This window comes from Bacillus rossius, chromosome 12 (genome assembly GCF_032445375.1).
Source record: "Bacillus rossius redtenbacheri isolate Brsri chromosome 12, Brsri_v3, whole genome shotgun sequence".
In the NCBI taxonomy this organism is placed as follows: Eukaryota; Metazoa; Arthropoda; class Insecta; order Phasmatodea; family Bacillidae; genus Bacillus; species Bacillus rossius.
In genome coordinates, this window is record NC_086339.1 from 19,845,386 (window position 1) to 19,868,349 (window position 22,964).

General features: G+C 38.5%; 1 protein-coding gene across 1 annotated transcript in view; it reads left to right on the top strand.

The window, feature by feature from the left end:
- LOC134537184 (uncharacterized) overlaps positions 1-18,991 on the top strand; it is a 29,130-nt gene extending 10,139 nt beyond the window's left edge. Inside the window, exons 2-3 of the mRNA XM_063377446.1 lie at positions 15,963-17,359; positions 18,698-18,991. Coding sequence (XP_063233516.1) covers positions 15,966-17,359; positions 18,698-18,875 — 1,572 coding nt within the window. The 5' untranslated portion in view covers positions 15,963-15,965 and the 3' untranslated portion in view covers positions 18,876-18,991. The remainder of the gene's footprint in view (positions 1-15,962; positions 17,360-18,697) is intronic.
- Positions 18,992-22,964: the final 3,973 nt, after the last annotated feature.

Sequence of the window (22,964 nt, forward strand, 5' to 3'; positions counted from 1 at the left end):
GAATTTTTTTTAGACATGGAACATCCGATACTTATTCACTTCTGAAGGCGAAGTTTAAAATCTTTTTCGTCAAGCTTGGCTTGCTGAGTCCAGACGCGTCAAGGGCGGTAAATTCACCGGCGTTTCATTCAAAATTGAACATTTGACATCTTCAGGGTATCGGTCCACAAGCCAAGCATTCTCAGACAATGGCCGCGTAAAGCCAGTGATCCTCGTTATGGTAAACAGAAAAAATATTTTGTTTTGTAACTTTTGCAGAAGATTCATTTGGGAACCAGTTGCCAAGAAATAGTTAGGAATACTACAAGAAAGATATTGTAACTTCGTACAACACATGGCTATGGTTATTTTTTCATAAATGAAATACTTTTTTTTTCTCGAGATAATACAGAGTATTTCTTACGAAAATTGGGGTATAATATTGTATTTTAATTGTTGTTTCATTCAAGCATATATATATTTTTCAAACCATGCAAAAAATAATCGAATATTAAGAAAATATGACTTTATTTTGTTAAATCATGCTTATTAATGTGCGCATTGAATACTGGAAAGGTATTAAGAGAGCGGTTAACAAAATAACTTTTAACTATTGGAGGTGCTGGGACAACACAAAGCATAAATTCCCGGGTAAGAATACGAACCCCCGTGTTACCGCGAACACAATTTTGTTGTAGTGACACAGTTTGTTTTCATGTGAATGTACAAATTTACAAATATCTGTAATTTTACACGAATACTTTTGTTCCGTTTACAAAAAAAAAGAACGCGTATAGAAATGTTATTTTCTTGTTACTTTTTTTTCTCTCCCCTCCTCTTTCGCGCGCGATGTCGACTGTCGACAAAGAGCGACGTCATATACGCGTCGTTAGCAGCGCCTGGACGGCACCTGCCGGGGGAAAACTCGACTCGCGCGGATTCCCGACAGAAGAGTCTAGCGGCAGCAATGCTACCTTCCTGCAACTGATAACTGGCAACTGGCTCGTTCCGGGGCCGGCTGCCACACCGCTCAGGCTCGTTCCGGGGCCGGCGGCACGATCATATACATCATCTGAAACTTCTAATTACCAAATATGGCCTCGTGGCTCAGCGCTCAACGGTGCTATCATCTAACCGGAAGGTTGACGGTTCGAATCCCGGCAGGTGTGAATTTTTCTTTTGTAGGCTACTTGTAAAAATAAATATGAGAACGTATAATTTCAAAAGTAATAAATATATTTGAATAATGAATGCAAATAAAAGTAAATTTATTAATTAAATTGTATTTTTCAGGTAAGGACATGATAACTAATGGTTAGAGACATGCAAAATTCGCGGATTCATTTCGCGATAGGCTAGCATCAAAACAACTATACCTTCGTACCGCTTATGCGATTGGCCCACATTGTATCCGGGGAACTGTGAGTCAATGGGAAACACTAAACCAAGAAAGAGCCGAATTACGGACAGCCCAGTTGAGACGTCTCACGCGTCAGTAGCCAATGAACAGGTGTCATTTCCGCGAGTATTTAAAGGACTGTGGAGTTTATCCTAGAGGTCAATGAATCCGCGAATTTTGCAGGTCTCTACTAATGGTCAATTAGGTTAGGTTAGCTACATTATAAATACTTTAAAACTTTGTGGACGGTTGATTTTGTTAGGATAGTTACATTAAAGATACTTGGAAATCATGTAAACGGTTTCCTAGCGCTGGATAGCTACATGTTAAAAACGTTATTTGCTAAGCAACCATGAAATGATTTTACAGTATTTTTAATGTGGCTATACTTACCTAATATAACCAACCATCCACTAAACAGCCTGTGTGGCATTTTTTTTATACTGGAGAGAAAAAAAACGCTTGCGTCCCTGGTCACTAAATTCAGTACTGGACAATTAGCAAAACGGACCACGAGTCCAAGTGCCCAACCCCGCATGGTAGACTCTTTTCTACTCTGTCCAACACTTCATCCAGACCATCCTCTGTCTCCTGTAAATTCCTACACGTAATGCATGCCAATTTTCATCCCGCATGAATGTGCCCAGGGTTTTCCCTGTGTCTATGCAGGTTTTACCTGGGCCCAACCTATCTCTAGTTATAGTCTAGATTTAAGAGTGAGGGGAGTTAGTCATGGCGCCAATCGCTGCCATGGCTGGCCAATCCCCTCCTAGCACATGATGCATGCGACCCTCTCCCTGCATGGCTAATCCCAGCATGACTAGGCGTATAGGCTTCGGCCTGAGACGCACCTAGGTCCCTCCCTAACCCGGACCCCTCCAAAATACACTTAGTTTTAGATAGGTTAGGAAGAAAAAAAAATCAGGAAGGTAGCATTGCTGCCGCTAGACTCTTGTATTCCCGACGGCCAGCCTGCCGACCGACCGAGAATGATTTCACGGGCGCGACCGTGACGGACAAGCGGCGAGATGACGAACCACTTCGTCTCGTCGTCCGGCGCGGCTGTCCGGCGTGTCCGGTGCCGCTGCTCTACCGGTGAAGGCGAATCCTCGTGGGGCAACCTCGCAAGATCTTATGTCCAAGGTTGCCGTTATAAACTTTACATATCGTTCATGCACCGATGTTCTTAAATTTTGAGGTGTGCAGTGCCGCCAGCCAGCTCCGAACCTGCACGCGCCGCGGCCCTGCTCACGTTCGTAACAACACTACCAGAAATATATCGTAACTTTGTACAACACATTGGCTGTGGCTATTGTTGCAAATATGAAATACGTTTTTTTTCTCGAGATAATACTGAGTATTGCTTACGAAAATTGGGGCGTACTAAAAAAAAAAAAAAACATGGAAAAGATAATAGAATGTTCAACAATTTGACTTTATTTTGAGACTTCATGCTTATTAATGTGCGCAGTTTATACTGGAAAGCTATTCAGGGAACGTTTTGCAAATAACTTTAACTATTGGAGGTACTGGGACGACACGAAGCATAAACTCCCGGGTTAAGAATCCGAACACAGTATTGCGGCGAACACTTATTTTGTAGTGATAAAGTTGTTTTGGTGCAAATATACAAACATCTGTAGTTTTAAACGAATATTTATGTTACATTTGCAAATAATATTTACAGTGTACAAACCTAACACATTACAGAAGAACATTACCAAATCTCCAAGCTCTTCGGAACATGAATTAATTTTTTTTTAAATTCACACCAAATTTTCGTGGTTTCCAAAAACTTAAACTCATGATGACTAAAAATTAAAAACTCATATCTGTGCTGCACATAAAAAAAAACTTATAAAACATATTTAAAAACTCGCTGTAGTGTTCATGAACCTTAGATATTATTTGTAAATCCGGGGCTGGCAGTCCGTGCCTGAAATGAGGGCTAGGATGTGCTAGTTTGTAGGTCATCCGAAGGAAATAAAAAGAGCACGGAAGATGTTGTCTCTGAAATAAAATACCTTCTTTAAACATTTCCCTCGTGGTTTCACTCTTCAACCTCGGACGCCTGTCGCTCGACATGAGGCCGGAAGCGGGCAGACGGCGTCGTGGGGTTTCGCCCCGGTCCAGTCACGGAGGAATGAACAAGCATTTCGGCGTTAACAAGAAAATTACGTGAGGACCGACGGTCTTGCTGGTCACCTCCCCCCCCCCCCCCCTCCATCGTGCTGGTCAGCCACACACACACACACACACACGCACGGTGGAGCGAATCTCTGATTGTGTAAAAAAAAAAGGGGGGGGGGGGAGAAATGAGGGGAGGTCTGGCGAGGAGAATTTTCTGACACTCCATATCCTTTCAAGAAAACCCCCTGGAAAAGGGGGGGGGGGATATGCTTTCTTGCAAGTCACCGAGTTTTGTGCTTCTGTTTACACTGGGGATTCCACGCGGCTGCCCTACAAGAAATCACGAAACGAATTCTGACCAAACTATACGGGAAGTCACGCATACCAGAGAATTTCCTCCTTAAGGGAGCAGAGCCCTAAATTATTTTGCTTATTATATTTCACGGTTTTACACATGCCTTTTTTTAATATATAAATTTATGATATAACCATATTTATTTGTTAAAAAAATTTTTTTTCTAATAAACACGTACTTTTTTTGATGTTGATTATCAATCGTAGCCTGTATGAAAGCATGATATCACGTGGCATGTAGTTTTGGATACCGTTCGTATGTAACCGTCGTCTTCAAAATCTTTAGTTTTAGCATATCATTCATTAATCAATACAAAAAAATGTAGTCTCCCGAAACACTGAAAAACTCAGGCTTCTAGGTATTGGTGAAAACCTAATTTTTTATTAATTTAATGAATTTGTATATAAGTAAAGATTTTGAATACGAAGGCTACGTTCGAGCGGTCAGTTCAAAACAGCAAACATACATGTTACGATTAACACATAAATTTGTTTTCAAGTTAATATCAAATAAGGAGTTGTTTAGTAGAAGAAAGCTTTTTATGAACAATTTAAATACTGCTATATCATTAATTTGTTAAAAATCATGATCAAAAACACGACACATTAGAAGCAAAGTGATTGTGGATACAACCCTGGGATACAACCCCCTTAACATTCACAAATCCTTACATCTGATTGCTGTAGTGGGGCCTAACCCATGGTCAGCATGGCCTTCTCGGCTCGCGACATTTAGTTTGGAGTAGGATAGGATTTAACTTGACAAGATAAATTAGAGACGGGAAAAATTCGCGGATTAATTTCGTGATGTGCTAACATTCAAATAATTGTTATGTTTGTGCTGCTTCTGCCATTGGTTCGCTTTCAATCTGGAGGACTGTGGTCCAATAAGAGACCCTCAATAATATAAGTATCGAACCACAGGCTACCCAGTCGAGACGACTCACAAGTCAGCAGCCAATGAACAGGTGGCATTTGCTAGAGTAATATCAGGATTGTGGAGGCTATTCTAGAGTTCTAAAGATAGTGCATTTTGCAAAATTTCAATAAGTAATTTTTCTTTCAATTGCTGTAGATAATAGCTGTCACAAAACAAAATAGATAGGAGCAGGTTTTTTTTTCGCGATTATATTTAACCCTTGTTAGACTGCCTTATGTTTTGCCAGTGCAAGCGATTGTTCCCTTGTAATTGGCGGCCGTCTGCAAGAGAAGCCATTGCACTGTTTGGCCGGGCCATTCAAGACGCGTTTGCTTCCGCGCTGGATGGCGATTGGTGGGCTCACAGTGGACGCGCACCTGAAGTAAAATCGACCACTCACGAAACACGGACGATGCTACAGCGTTTTAACTCCCAGATCGTATCGGGAGTTTTTCGCCGAAAAATATGCATGTCCCTGTACATGCCCCTACTCATCACCCCTTTGCTGGAAGGCGCCAGGTTTAATACCTACGGTAGGGAGAATAACTCACAATCATAATTTATGAGCAATGAGTTTGCGCCCAAGATTTCACAGCTATTTACATTTTTGGGAGTTTCGTCGCCTTGAAGCTAAGTAATCCCGCAACCATCCGCGACTGGAAACCCAACTGAACTTACTTTCCATTCCCTAAATATGTGTTCTGAAACTAGATTAGGTTTGATATTCACGTCTTTATTACATAGGCAGAGAAACTATTATTTCGTGGGTTAATTTCATTTCACGTTAGACTCAAATATATAAATACAAAAATACACATAATCAAGACTTTCTGTCGATAACCCGGTCACATACTTTTCACTGGTTAACCACTTCTTCTCCTTGTTTATAATTGGTTAAGGGTCATTAAGGACCCGTTAAGGGTAGTGTAATCCAATTACCCACGTGAAGCATATGCTTCAGGAACACTTTGCTACCCAATTACTCCGCAAATAATTGTGGCTCTCTTCATAGAAAGTGCGATGTACGTTATAAAATGTTTATGATCGTAACCTTTAAAAAAAAATCTGCAAACACACACATGCACACATGTGTGTTGCTTAGGCCTAATGGACAAGAAAATATACTCGTGTGATTGACGTAGGCAGTTGAAAGTCGTTCACGTAATTGAGGCCACGCCACACTTATCGCCGCGTGAGTTCGAGCAACAAAAACCCTGTCTGCAGAATCCCTCCCCCCTCGCTGCAGACCCAGGTGTGTCTCGCCAGAGGTCTCCGACAAGCCCTCATTATCGCGCGAGCAGCTTCTCATTAGACCCGACACGGCAATAAATCACGTCACCCCAACACGCGTCCAACACACACGCACACTTACCGAGGTTAATTGTTCGACACCTGAGCCAAGGCTTGACACTAATCAACCGATAAAACCACGCTTTATCCTATCGGATTCATGGACTTCCCACACTTCCATCCAAGCCTGAGAATTTCGTCTTCCTATATATATATATATATATATATATATATATATATATATATATATATATATATATATATGTGTGTGTGTGTGTGTGTGTGTGTGTGTGTGTGTGTGTGTGTGTGTGTGTGTGTATATGTATACAGCTTTTTAGAAGACTACTGTACGTTTCCGACTTTTGTGCCGACAGTTTTACGTAGATGGCTTATTAACTTAATGCAATTATCTTGATCGTAGGCTTTCGTGGCTAGAGTCCCTATCTACTTGGCTTCTGGACTCGACACGATTGTTTAGTTTATTATTTGTCCGACGTTTCGGCGAGTCATGTTTCAGCCATCTTCAAGGTCGATTGACAACAGTCATCCTCTGAGATGGCTGCAACAAGATACTTCGATACATCGTACTAACCTTCGATTAAAATTAATTAATCATTCGTCACAAATAATTTAATGGTCAAATATATTAATGAATTTTAATTTATCGTTTGTCCGACGTTTCGGCGTGCCATGTTTCAGCCATCTTCAAGGGCGATTGACAACCGTCGTCCTCTTAAGATGACTGTAACAAAGTATTTCGAAACATCGTACAAACCATAAATTAAAACAAAATAATTATGTGTCAATACATTATTGAATAGTAAATTATATCGATAAATTATAATTTAAATTTTGTCCGACGTTTCGGCGTGCTATGTTGCAGCAATCATCGAAGGCGATTGACTGCTCTCGCCCTAGAAGAGGTACACCGAAACGTCGGAAAAAAAAAACAATAGATTATACAGACGTGGTCCCAACCTAGAAGTCAAGAATTAGATAATTTACATAATCATTCCGGAAGGTTTTGAACGTTTCCTGCTGACGCGAGACACAGAAGTCATGGCCTCTCGATCAGTTAGCTCCTGGTAAGTTTCTTTCAGGCCACGTTCCAACCATTTTGCTTTCTAAATGAGTAAACATACATTAACCCACAGGTGAATCGAATGTATCATAACCTATGCCAGATATTTTACGGGTATTTAACTTTGTAATTAAACTGAAACTACGAGCCAGCTAATTAATGATAAGTGAGGAGAATTTTTTTTCTTATATTGGAAAACGCACAAAATCATAAACAAAATATTGTTAATAATTATCTTACTGGGGATTCAATTACTTAAACAACTTCGTTTTCGGTTTAGCGAATGCGTATTTAAGTATAAAATTTCATAAATTCATATAGTGCGAAAACAGGTATACAGTTTACAAGTGCGGGTAAGACGTGGTCTACGGAGCCAACGATTCTGGGACGTTGTGTAGTGTTTGAAGACTTTTTAGTATTGTAATTTAAAATTATTTCATACGTTTATACTATAAAAATGTGATGTTCATTAAAAATTAAATATACGTTTGTATGCCAGCCAAATGGAAACCACGAACTAAACAAGGAAGATTTTTGACATGGCGGAATTTTCTAGAAAAACAAAATGGCGGAATGTTTTAGAAAACAAAATGGCTGCCGGGGTCAAAGGACAAGGTCAAATACAAGATGGCGACAGGAGTGACGTAATCCAAGATGGCCGCCGGAAGTGATGTCATCCAATATGTTCGCCGTGGCTCCCTACCTCCCCCACCCCCACCCCTGTGCCAGAACGAACCAAATATACCTACTCCCACAGGTTCGGACTATTTTGGACGGGCCTTCATTCGGATGATGTCTTCCGAGTGCGAACCTTCACGAATTGAAAATTTCTTCCTGACGGGACTTGCTCAATGGGCGGTGTCGATTTTAATTAATGCACGCACTTAGCTTGCATTTTTATTTAATTGAAAATTTCGTCTCGCCGGGCATGCACAATGGGCGGTGTCGGTCTTCAATTCCGTGCACTCCCCGAGTCCCAGACGAGAATCTCCGCGGCTTCATTTCGTGGACGGGAGATGATTCCCGGAAGAGAAGGCCCTGCTGCCATCGTCCATCATAGTCCCCTCGCCATCTCCAGCCCCTCCCCTCCCTTTCCCCTGTCTCTCCGCGCTGGCAGCATCTCCGACGAGCTAATGAGACCCGGCGTTGCCTGACGGCTGCCGTTCGGAAGATAACACGGGACCTCAATCAGCTCCCGCAAAGCGAGTGGAGGGGCTAATTTTATTTGCGCGAAGATAGCCAGCACCCCCCCCCCCCCCCACACACACACACTCCTTCCCTCCCCCAACACACACACACACACACACGCGTGGTCTTTCCTCGGCGAGACGGGTCGACGTCAAAAAGGAGAATGGGATTTTAATGAATGCCCCCCTTTCTCACTCGTCGCCGCGATGTAGGCTGAGGAAGGCGTTCGCGCGCCGGGTGCCATTGGGGTACGCGCGTGTGTCTGGATGTTCGCTAGCCCCGCCTCCCTCTCGTCATTATCCTTACATACACACACACACACACACACACACACCTGGATACCTGCAGCTCAGAAATGATTACAATCCGGAGACAATGCGAGATGCTCCAAAGAACGCTGCCGCTAGCAGAAGGATTCTTGATTACTTCTTAGCGGAATGCTTCATTGTTCTGTCATCGTCGTGGCATGTCCTCTCGGAAGAATCTCTCTGGCTGCTCGGATCAAATTTGCGTTGATTTAATGACCACCCACGCGTATTGCTGTTGAGGGCTTTGGATAACTTTCGCATAATTATTTTTGACGTGACGTCTAATAAATCGATGAACGCCAGCTGCACGCTCGAAAAAGGATGACTCATTGTCCCGTTACGCTTTGTCCCGTTACGCTCATTGTACGCTTGCGCCGCATCTATATCACTTCCACTCGATTGGAACAACCATCGATTTGACTTTTTCGAGGCACATCAAACTTGAAACACTCCCATTAGTTTCCTACTTTTCCTATCATCGTCCTATCCTTAACAGAATAACACAGATTGGAAGAAGTTAAATAGCAAACATGTATAAAAGTTATAGTTAAAATAATCTGTTCGTTAAAGTAATAAACATATTTGAATTAATGAGTGCAAATAAAAGTAAATTTATCAATTAAATTGTAGATTTCATTTCACTCATTCTTGGTATCCATACAAAATAGTGATAATTCAATAAAAATGATTCAATTTTATTCATAAAAGTATGCAATCATTTCATAAATGTTTTGTTATGACGTCACGTTAAACAATCGTCCGTAAACCGACTTTACAGACAACCAATTTTTGTTTTTACATATTATTAGTGTGATAATTGATAGCCATGACTATTTAGGTTTACAACATGTATTCCAGGATAGTTCCACCATCACAAAGTTAAATTTAGCACGCCTATACGCCGCACGGCAATGAGAGAGAATACATGCAAGTAAGTGTACCACATCGCACGCGGCTCGCGAGTATGGGAGAAAAATTGGAACACAAGCATGAAAAAAACTGCCAAGGAAATGGGCATCGTGTGTGGGGCTTTCGATAGATTGTGCTACCTCGTTACAAAACTGTAGCTTGTAAAGATTTTTTACATCGAGAAACACGTCACAGAAAAAAAAATTGGTTGTCTGTAAAGTCGGTTTACGGACGATAGTTTAATGTGACAACGTCATAACAAAACATTGATGAAATGATTGCATACTTTTATGAATAAAATTGAATAATTTTTATTGAATTATCACTATTTTGTATGGATACAAAGAATGAGTGAAATGAAATATACAATTTAATTGATACATTTACTTTTATTTGCAGTCATTAATTCAAATATGTTTATTACTCTAACGAACAGATTATTTTAACTATAACTTTTATACATAATTCTGTTAAGGATAGGACGATGATAGGAAAAGTAGGAAACGAATGGGAGTGTTTCAAGTTTAATGTGCCTCGAAAAAGTCAAATCGATGGTTGTTCCAATCGAGTGGAAGAAAGATAGATGCGGCGAAGCGTACAATGAGCGTAACGGGACACACCGAAACGGGGCAATGTGCGTAACGGGACAATGAGTCATCCTTTTTCGTGCGTGCAGCCGGCGTTAATCGATTTATTATACGTTGTCACGTCAAAAACTTTGAATACGAAACTGTCGAGAACGAAAGATGATGATCGATAGGCAACGACCAGTTTCGATCGAAACGGTAAACTTCAGAACAAGCACCCTGGACTGCGCAGTCCGGACCTCGAGGTTTTTCCTTCACGCTCGTACCTCGTCTAACCGGCGACAGGCTCCGGTCACGTGATCAGCACCGCCACGCGAGCCCAATTGGAAATGATGATGACTCGCGTCTATTAATCTTCCATTTGACAACCGCGGGATGGGGAAAAGAAAGTTTGGGGGGGGGGGGGGGGAGGGGCGGAGGGGAAACAAAAAATGCTCGCGCCGTCACGTCAGTCGCGATGAAACTGGAACTTCCGGGTGCTTCTCACAGAACGGAATGATAAGCCCGCACCACCCTTCAGCCACATTCCAGAACAAAGACCGCGTCCGGATTCTCCTGAAGTATACTACCTATATGTAGAGACCGGAAAAATTCGCGGATTCATTTCGTGATAGGCTGAAATTCAAACACGTGTATGATTCTGCTGTATATGCTATTGGCTCGCGGTTTATCTGGAGATCTCTGGGCCAATGAGAGACTATCGACCAAAGAAGCGTCGAATCACAAGCTACCCAGTTGAGACGACTCACAATTTAGTACCCAATGAACAAGCGTGTTTACTTGAGAAGCGCAGAGGATAATGGAAGCTATCCTAGAGGTCATTGAATCCGCGAATTTTTTGCGGTCCCTACCTATATGTGCTTGTTCCCTGAAGTGACATCACAACGGCTGTCCGAGCTGGAAGTGTGCGAGTAAACGACGGCGGTGTTCCTTCTCGCGGCCTCCGAGTTAAAGATACGTCACCATTCGGAAGAATGAAGTTTTGTGGGTTATGTATTTGATACAACACTCTAGTAATTTCATTCTTGTAATACCAATTTTCTTACTATATTTTATTTATGGTAATCAAGTGAATAAAAAAATTAAATATTTAAAAAATGTTTATAAGGGAGTTTCAACAAATGCATGAGCATGCATACCGATCGTAATCACGAAACAAAGGTAGATATGATAAGTAACTTGCTGTAAATTTGTGACACTAATTAAGTGTTAAAAGTCACTAATTTAAGTTAAACGCTGTCTTTCTAGTAAAATTTATTTGTTGAAATATAATGTAAACAAGCTGTTCAGTTGGATAAATACCATTTGAAGCGGCCAAACATCAAACCTTTCCGAATTGGTCAAGTACGCAACATGGCAATTAAAGTACGCAAGGTCACAAATACACAACTACGCACTTGAATTCGGACACAGCCTAAATATAGCTATAGGCGGATTTTGGAAATAGGCTATTTCAAACCCAAAATTCCGTTGTGTGGTGTGCACGCATTTCGTTACATTTCCGTTTCATATTAAAATTGCAATCTCAACGCACCTAAATTATTTTGCTTCTAACATTTCATGTTTTTTTCATTTGATTTTCAATAATTAAAAAATATCATAATTTGTTTATAAAAGGTGCTTTCTACTAAAAAGGTCCTTATTTAATGTTTTTTACGAACTTAAAGGCACATTTTCATGTCAATTGTAGCACGTACATACTGAATTGGCATTCAGTTTTGGATTAAAAGTTCGTGTGTAGCCTTTGTCTTCAAACTCTATATTTTAGTATATCATTCATTAATCAACAAAAATTAGGTTTTACAAAAACAAAATAATCTAAGTTTACACGGTGTATATTAATGACAGTGTTATTTCAGATATAATATTCATTCCAAAAATTTAAATTGAATTAAATACTAAACGCCAATTAATTCACAAGGGAAAATATTTTGTAGCAGCCAGTCACTTCTGAATTGTCATTTTATAGAATAATGTGCTATTCTCTAAAGAAGGTAAAATTTTGAAAACTAAAAGGCAGAAAAATGTGTAAACCACAAGGGGGTCTTTTGGTTGCCGCATCTGCTCTCACTTGAGAATGGATAGCTACGATGGACCAGTTCATCCGCTGGTGTACTGGGATGATTAGTAGAGCGTTGAAGAGGACAGACGAAGCAAGTACGAACGGTTACAGACGAAAGAAAATGCCTGCAAAAACACAAATCTTTCCTCTGTCTTTTTTTTTGTAATGGAAATAAACAACTTCCGGCCTTCGCCGACAACAGTTGTAGACGGATTTAGTCAATTACCAGTTCCTTGGCAAGTTACAAGCAGTGTCTTGTTTTAAAATGAACGGAGTCTATACTGCAAGTTTTTCTGTCAGTCATTCCAAACTAGAATTTGTAGTCGAGAGAACTGTCTTCTTGTTCTTCTTAACACGCTTTCATTAGCTTCGATTGTAACTACATATGTAAACATATATTGGAAGTAGATTTCAACCTACTTCTAACTGTCGTATCGATTTGAAACACTGTATGTAATCCGGATGACAATACAATGATTAGGTACCTTCGAACAGATATGATGATGGAGCCAGGAGGTGGAATAGTGGAACTCTTCAATGTCTGCTAGAACATTAATCACTTTTTAGTCCGTTACTGACAAGAATGCGTATTTTAAAACTACAATTTATGAACTTTTTAGTGTGTAACTGATAAAAGTGTGTATGTTTATTTTTTTATTACCATTTTGCAACCACTTCATAGCTCAAACTTTACTATTATAATCCCCCCCCCCTTCAAAATTGGCCCAGGACGATCACTGCAGCTGCTTGCTTCGACGAGCTCATTTAGAACACTGAAATTTACGAGCTAAGTTCGGGATATGTTCGTATCACACGTGGTCAAAGCTACCCGAGTCTGGCTCGCGAGCAAAGTTTCACGAGCTGGATTTTCGAGACATTTTTAATTATTTTTTTTTCTCTTTTGTTTTGGGAGGGTATATTTATGCTTACCGAGATACTTAAAATTAATTTGTTAAACTTTTCCTTCATAAAATGGCGTATGAAGCCATCGAGGTATTCTGTATTCGAGCCCACGAATTTGTAAAAAAAAAATGGCAAGCCTATCTCTGACTCATCTGACGTCGTGTTTAGCAAGTTGTCCTTGTTCTTCGCGGATAGCCCCTCGCGAGGAGTGTTCCCGGAGCCGCCCTTGTCTCGCTGCAGCGGGGCCCGCCCCTCGTCTCCTCGCAGGCAGCGGCCTCGACCTAGAAGCCAGCAAGTCGGTTGGCGGACTCAAATAAACGCGGCTGCAGGTCGCTTCTTGCTCCGACCCGGAGCCCGACTCTTGCCGTGACCCACAAAAAGCGAGGACCCATTGTGCCCGGCCGCTCGCGTTCGCGTTTCCCGCCCCGGAGCGGAATTTCCAAGGCTTCTATATTTCGGTCTTTAAAATTGTTTTTTTTTTTTTTTAAATTCATCTTGTTCGGCCTTGGCGCAAAGACGCCAGTCCGCAAACATCCCGAAGGCACTTCCCAACATCTTTCACCGCGAGGCGCACTGAGAATCAAATAATATAAATAATAATAATAATAATGCTTGAAGTATTTGTTTCAGTGAGAGAAGGTGAACAAGCTACCCACATACGCGTTCACCCAAACACTATAGCTTAGACCCCGCGGCCTTGCTCGCGAAAATTTAAGAGTATTGCTAAAAAATCTTACCGTGGAAAAGAAAAGCGTGTGATCAATTCCAAAACATGTTTTTTTTTTAAACTAAACAAATATACACAGGTGCATGCAGGATTTATTGGGGTTACGGTGCCGCGGCGCACGAAGGTGACGTGGTTCGGGCCAACTCGCCCGACGAGTGGAGCCCCGGGACTCGACCCTGCTCCCTCCGGAAAGGTTGCTGGTCGCCACCCGTCCGAAAAAGTCCTAGTTTTTAGGCGAACTTTCTGTTTTTTTTTTTGTTGTTGATCGGAACGGAAAGAACCTATTTGTATTGAGAAAATAGAGTTTCGATCAAGCATGAATAAAACGTCTTCATGAAGTTCTTTGAGGGCAACAAAATTGATAATATAATTAGTAATTCATGCAAACATATTCTTGGGTGATTTTCACTTGCAGTTGTGTTTGAACGTTTATGTCGGCTTGTTTTGAAATATAAAGATTCTTAACTTTCTTGAACAACACACTTTATCAGACTATCTTTTCCTTCTAAAGGTACCTTTGCATTCCACGGAGCAGAAAACCACCATAAATGTGACATTTAAATGGCGCAAATTATATTTTTACTTTAACTTTGGTTTTAATATTTATTACTTACAATTCTAATATAAAATTGTACCTATTGCTAATAAATTATCTTTTGTTTCACGGTTAACGCCTGTGCGGATATGTGATACGCATGACGTTCCTGTCCGCAAGTTGACTGCAATACAGGAGCAATAAACACCATTTGACATTATGTGCGGTAGGAAATTTAAGGCATCTATTTGGTAATTCTGCTCAGAACAGGTGCTTATTCGGGATATACCGCGACAGGGTTTACCGCAAATCATCATAGAAGTTGCATGTTTCATAGTCCAACTGCCAGATCCGGGCACCGAACTGCGTAGGGACGCAGTAACAAGAAAAAGAAAACATATATTGGTATTGGAATTTCAGTATTTTTTTGTAATAGTCAAAATATTTGTAACATTACAAAAATATAAACATGGGTCTTTAGTACAATTACGAAAATAGTAACAATAGAGTTAACACTTTTTTTTTTGGTACAGTAACCTAGTGTCACTCAAGAACCGGAATAGTTAAACATGTTATTCAAAATTAAAATGTTTAGCCCACCGCTAGTTTGTAATATCTGCAGGAAATATTGAAAACATTTGGCTTGTTTTAGTAAAAGATATTGCTTACGTCACAAGCAATTTTAGATGGCGACAAACACAACAAATAACAATACAATGTCTATATCGTATTTAACATAGTGTCATATATATATATATATATATTTATTTGTGTGTGTGCGTGTGTGTGTGTGTGCGTGCCCCACGGCTGTGATGTAGAATTTACAGCATTTTTATTGTAACTTTTACAAAATAAATATTTATAATGTTAAAATTTTTATTACTGTGCAGGAAACGGAATACTCAATCATTATTAAACATATCTTAACTGTTTAAATGTTTGTGAGATTATTTTATGGAAATTTTTTGTAGTCAATATATATGTAACACGTATAAATGGTAACATTTTGCTCGAAATATTAAAAATAAAATAGCCTTTAACCCACTGAGCATTTAGGTTATGAAATTTATAGACAAGAAATTCAAAATACGTAAAATAGAAACTAGCAGTGTAAAATAGTTTCAAAAACTATTAACATCAATAGCTATACTTTGCGGGAAGAATATGGAAATAGAAAAATAGAATTTATAGGAGTGGATAATTTCCACTAAATAATGTGCTGTAAAAAATATTGTCGTTTATTAAGCTTTGATATATTACGAACTTTCGTTTTTCAGTAATGACTGCCTGCATGACCTCAACTCATCTCACACATCATTACACTATAGTTTAAAGTTATGTTAGGAAAAAAATTAAAATCGTCAGAGTTTGGCCCTGGATACATAAATCAAAGAGATATAGTCGCTTGAAAGCTACGAAGAGAACTGTTTTAAAGTAAACATCCAACATAAAATAAATCATATTATGGGGTTAAAAATATAATCTATGTATAACAGAGATTTATGTTTTCGGTACAATGCATTATGTTTCATTTGTTTTAAAAATTTATCTGGAGGAATACACTCAATTGCATTTTTTTTTCTTTCTACAGATAATGGCTGCGGCGAGTGCACTGGCTGTTGCAGTTTTCATCCGAGTGATCATAGCAGTGGCAAGCTCATCAGATGCCAACACAAACACCACCGAAACATCGCAACCCATTCAAAACAATCGAGAGGAAAGGATGGCAAATGACTTCCAGCCTCATTCCATTTCGCAAGAATCCAGAAAGATGCTCTACGTCATGGAACCTTCAAACTGGATTTCATCTTCCGTTGAACATGGCGGCAATTCATCGCAACATGTCCAAAGAAAATCAGACTCCGTCACAGTACCGACGACCACTGAAACTTATACCCGTTTATCAACGCTACTTCTCGGCACATCCAAATTAGACACTCTCGCTGACACGAACAAAAATCATGGGAGGAAATTCCAACAAGTAATTTATGGTCGAAACGCTGATAAGTCAGTAGACAGCTACGCAAGCGCTTTGAATTCTGCTTCTTATCAAAATGATAGAAAAAATCCAAGTTATGATTCTGACAAAGAAACAGAATATTTTAATCCGAATAAACAAAGTGGTGCTTCTGGTTTCACACGCATGAACCAACAAGAGAAAGGCACAGTACTGCAGTCGCCTGTTAGACGAAGAACAACCTGGATGAAGCCTGAAACTACAATAGAAGATAAAGAGGCTCATGATCTCTTAACAGGCATTTTTGGGAGCGGGAAAGAAATCCAGGCAAGCTCCAGATACGATGTAGGGTTTGATCATGATGACTATGGACCCGAAGAGTACTACTCACACCCAGAAGATGAACATGAAGCGTACTACGAACCTCACCATCACAACCATCCTCCAGTACACAAGCATTACCTGCCTCCTCCAGCATACTACCCACATCATCATGATTACCACAAGAGTGTGTTCGCTAAACTGTCTCTTCTAGCCGTGGCCAAAATTATACTGGCCAAAATCAAAGCTTTCGGTCTCTTGAAAATTCTCCTGCTGATAGCCATCAAGATCCCTCTGATATTTCTGAAGATTTTTCTGATTCTGAAAGCCATCAAAGTGTTCAAGGTGTTCACCATAGCTTCCTTGCTGCCGTTGCTGCTGCTCCCGTTGATTCCTCTGCTGCTGCTGCTTGCTCCTCTGCTGCTGCTTCCCCTGGCGCCTCTGCTCCTCATCCCCCTCCTCCTGCCCCTGCTGCTGCCCCTGCTGCTGCTGCTGCCGGTGCCTGTCTTGGGAACCAACGGCAAGAGACGTCGGCGGCGGGACGTGGAACTAGACCTCTCCTCGTTCAGGGGCTGGAGCGAGGCGGACAACCAAGAGGACTTCCTTCTCCTCACGAGAAGAGTCGTGGAGTCTCAGCAGTGTCTCGAAAGAATGGGGTGCAAGTTGGCTGCGAGCCAGATATCCCCGACGTACAACGAAATTGTGCTATGGTAAGTGTCTGCAGCTGCACTTCCTAGACATTACGTCATAAACAGCTATCCGGGGTATATAATCACGAACAGGATAAGTGGATACACTAGATGTACTTAACTGGCACAATAGTTATTTTTAATGTAGATCAGAATCTCTAAAATTATATCCTAAGCTAGAGCAGAAAATGCCTTAGTTACAAAGTTTTATTCTAGAGGTACAACGATAGGCGCTGAAAAATAATATATACATACGAAGTTATTTGCTTCCGATAAAATCTACCAGATTTAATTAATGCCATAAATGTAAAAATAATAACATATATTTATGTCCTGATATTTATTGAATTTAATATATAACTTACAAACATGTTACACATAGACAAATTATTTGAATTTGGACTTTAAACCTATAAATAATTTAATAAACTGAACCAAGGAAATTGCGAAAATATTTAATGGATTAAAATATTATTTTATTTAACATAATTATATTTTATAATTTATTTCATATTAATATATATTAAGCTCAAGTGAATTTTGGCTAAATTATTCTGTGAAAGTAAAATTAATTTAGATAACATCAGTAATTTTCTTCCACTAGGTAGATTATACCTTATTTTGCCGATAACCTTATTATTTTTTTTACGTATCTTTCATTTAGAAAATGACTTGTTTACTAAATCGTAAGTAAAATTTTCAGTGTGCTTTTTACCTACCTTGACCATGCTTAATTGGCCCCGTAAACTACACAGAAAACGATTATTTGTAAGCTTACTTTTACGAAATAATTTGTAATATCTACTACACGAAAACTACTGCAATTTTTACAACACATTGCTATGGTTATTTTTGCACGTAAGAAATACCTATTTTTTTTAAACAATACTGTGTCTATATATATATATATATAAATATAAATATATATATATATATATATATATATTTCGCTCTTACGAAAAATGTTAAATATTGATGTTTGATACAATCATGATTTTTTTTAAACCATGGAAAAGATAATCGAATATTCAACTAGTTGACTATATTTTTTTGAATCATGCTCATTATATGCGCAGTTAATACTGGAAAATATATTCAGGAAACGCTTTACGAGTAACTCAAACTATTTGCGGCAAAAATTTGTACTTTTACAAGGGAAATTCTTGGAAACCCTGTTGCCACGGATATTTCTTGCAAAACTACAAGGCAGAGCTTTGTACCATGTGCGATTCTGCAAGGCTCTGCCTTGTAGTTTTGCGAGAAATATCCTTGGCAACAGGGTTTCCAAGAATTTCCCTTGTAAAAGTACAATTTTTTTTTTGTTAGAGTGTGTTGCTCGGACGCGGTTCTGCTGCGCAGGTTGCTGGAGAAGGCGAGACAGGTTACGCCACAGAGGTTCAGGCAGCGCCTGTCCTCGTACGCGGAGGCGTACCGCAGCGGCGGCGAGCAGGGGGCGGAGGCGTGCGGGGCGCGCTACCGGTGCGAGGACTCGCAGCGGGTCCTGCCAGAGGGCAGCGTCCTGGCGAGCCTGCTCTAGGGACCGCCCCGCGCCGCCGCCGCCGCCGCCGCCGACGACGACGATTCTGGGCCGAGGCCGCCGAGGAGCGCCACGTCAATGACTCGACGACCAAAAAAAAAAAAAAAAAAAAAAAACGCGAGAGAATCGCAGTCTTCTATCAAGCACGCCAGTCGCCAGACGTCACCAAAATCACCAAAATCGAAAAAAAAAAAAAAAAAAAGTATTGACCATATTTTTTTTACCAGGGGCTTCTTTTGATAGTTAATTTATATCACGAAAAAAAAAATGTCAATAATTAAATTTGAAAAAAAAGTTATTTTCGATAACTGTATGAAAGTTTAACAAGTGTAAACATTATATATAAATAATTAAAAAAAAAATAATAACTTCACATGACATCAGCGTCTTTAAAAGTTTTTTTCGTAACACTTATTTATTTTTCAAACGTGGCCGTGTCGAAAACGAAAGCTGAAAAACCGCAAGAATGTTGGAAGATGAACAATAAATACTTGCTACTTGCATTGCGTTACTTGCGTCTTGAAGTTCGTTGCGTGGTTTACGAACCCGGCCGTGCGCGCGCCACGTGCGAAACATTGACGATGGGAATGATGGCTTGGTGGAGGGGAACGAAAAGAGAGGAGGGGGGACAAAACGGTCACGCCGGGAATCGCGGAAATGTTTACAACTTTCCGGGGGTAATCTTTCGCAGGGTGTTTGAGGGAATATTATCCTCAATTGTTTTTCCTCAATTATTTCGTGTTTTTTTTGTCACTTGTTTTTAAATAAATTTAAATTCATAATATATAAAAGCAAATTTTTATGCCAGCTCTAGCATAAACTACAACCATAAAATAACATATAACGTTTTGGATTAACAGTATGCAGCTTTCGTCTTATAACTCTTTATTTTTAGTAATTAATTCATTAAATTAATAGAAACTGTTGTTTTTTTATATACTGTAAAACTCAGGTTTATATGGTTTTGAACACCTATTTTTTATTTACTTATGAATGATACGCTTAAAATAAAGACCTTCAAGACGAAATCTACATACGAACGGTTAATACAAAACTGTATACCACATGATTTTATACTTTCAGTACCTACCTGATAGGACTGACATTAAAATCTGCATTTTAGTACATAAAAACATAAATATGGACTTTATTAGTACAAAAAAGCCTCCTATAAACAATTGAATATAGTTATATTAAGAATATTATTTAAAATAATGTGCAACTACCAAAAACATTATAAGCAAAATAATTTAGGACACTACGCCCTTAAATACCTGACGCACGTTTAAAAGCAAAAATTTTTCATTTGTGTAATGATAGCTCGATTCGAAGGAAATTGTGACGAAAAGCAATAATTATGGACCTTGCTGGAATAGTCCGAAACGTAATTTGTGCAATTCCGCGTTTTGCAATCGATCAAACACACCAAAGTGGTCGTGAATTATCATTTTTTAAATATAGATTTAAATACTGTACATGCTTTAATAACACGTAATTTTGTAATCAAAGTGTTTAATCCTACCCAAATGCCTCAAATGATTTTATGTCGATAATTCTATTACATTATTAATGGCTTTCAATAAAATAACGGTTTTAAATACTGTAATTAAATCATTTCAATTAATTACGACATAATACATCAATTATAAAATCATTCAAAAATATTTACTTGAAATAAAGTCACCATAAACTAAATAACGTGTATTAAAGTTTAAAACCATTCAGTATATGGGGGATTTGGTAGCTTGGTGATTTGGTGATTCGGTCATTTCTTAGATACGAAATACCTAATAATACCACCATAAGACATAATTAATAAATATATGAAATACATATTGGGTCACGTGTCCTTTTCTAACAAAATCTGCTAGTTCTAACGTGGCCTAGCAATGTAAAAATTTATGGTCGAATCATGGTTAAACATTATTTATCTCTTTTAATCCAATGGCTTTAGGACATATTGAATAATCGTTGATTAGTGTATTCTAAATGGCTAAGAATTCAAGGAAGAGATAGGAGAACAAGTAAACTTACTCTATATGGATCTACATACAATTTTTTACCTAGTTAATCTAAAACTATTGCAAGTTAAAACAGACATTTTTTAATGACTAAACATATATGCAATTCTTCAAAGTACCATGCATGTCTAGTTGATGCAACAGTTACACCCATGGTAATAAACACTTATTAATTTATGTTTCTACCATTGCTCTGTCGTAACTTTTTTTAATTGTTAAGATATACTTAATATGAATTTACCGTATCATTCAAGTCTTTTTTAGACGAATATTTCTTGGTCACATCCACCACTTTCCAAATTAAACAACTCTAATTGAAATATGAACTTTTAAGATGTTCATATATGTAATTGTTTTGTGCATCTTTTACCCCTATGAATGAAGTAAAAGCAAACACTTACTTTGTAGACATGTTACAAATCAGCCGCCGCGTTTTTTATCGGGTTCCAAGGAAGGAAATTCATCTCCAGATTTGAGACACAATGAACAAATTTTAGTCTTGTATGGTTTGGAAAACCTATTCATTATTTTAGGGTCAATTTATTCCACGGACCATTTCCATTCATCATAAATAATCAGATCTAGGGAAATAATTCAAAAACAGTTTAGATGTATGACTATAAATGTGTAGAATTCCTGTGGAATGTGCAATAACTGTTACGTAACTCTTTCTACAGTACCTATCTACTCTTGTTTACATTTTACGGCAAGAAATGTCCTACCAGATATGTATTTAATTATATATTGAAATGCCAAAGTAAAAATGCAATTATTTTGTGTGTGAATATTCTAAAAAATGTAACTGAAAATAATTGAATGTCGGTATTTTTAACAAATTAGTTCAAACAACTTATTTTTCGTAATATTTTATGAGTAATTATATCATATGTTATTTGTATATATTGTTTTATTTATTGTGTGTGTTAATTAAAAAAAAATGTATATTCATATTAAATTATTTTATTAATTTTTTGCACAGTTTTATTTTGTAAGAACGTTGTGTATATGGTTATATATTTTTTACTCATGAAGGAGGCAAAAAAAAGAAGAAAAGAAAATTGTAAGAGTAGGATTTTACGTCGCACAGTTAAGCATAAGAAAGTTTTAAGGAAGCCTTAAATTAAAGATAAGGCAATAACTTAAGATAAATGCATGTACACACACACACACACACATATATATATATATATGCGTGTGTGTGTGTGTGTACATGCATTTATCTTAAGTTATTGCCTTATCTTTAATTTAAGGCTTCCTTAAAACTTTCTTATGCTTAACTGTGCGACGTAAAATCCTACTCTTACAATTTTCTTATATTGCTCTATATATATATATATATATATATATATATATATATATATATATATATATAGCAAACACTTCCCTCCCACACTTATTTCATATAATCACATAATGTCACTTCGAGTAGGAAACCTGTCATCTAAAGGTAGTGTATTCCAGCTTATCTTAAAATTCTGGATTAGAATTCTGACAGTTATTCATTCAACTACCGGTACGTCTTTAATTTCACACTGTCCAACCGAAAATATGGTTAATTAAATTAGGTTAATTTCTAAATGCGTTCTTGGCCGAATAAAAAAAAAGAGAGCAAGAAACGTAACTATTTTCATCTTAATAAATCTTTATACTTCAAACTAGAATTGGGTTTCCACAAAGGCGACAAAGAGTCCGACCCCCTATAGAGGGACGCTTGCAGAGTCTGGTAACTAAAATCTAAAGAAAAACTTTGCAGGTTAAAAAACGGAGGAATAGTTTAAGGTCCTGTCACATTAGCGCAGTTGCGTTTGTCTGATCTGTCTGACCGTGTTGTCCGACCATGCTGTCTAATACGTTTCCTGTACTTCCGAATCACATTCACTTTGATCGACGAATAGAGAACAGCACGATAGACATTCAGCTTAGGTTTAATTGAGAGCTTTATACTAGAGATCAAGTGAAATATGCAGTAATGGAATAACAATACATTTCTTGAAAATTTAATCAAGAGATTATTATATACTAGCTGAGGACACCCTGCTTCGCTGGGATTAGTTTTTGATACATCTGT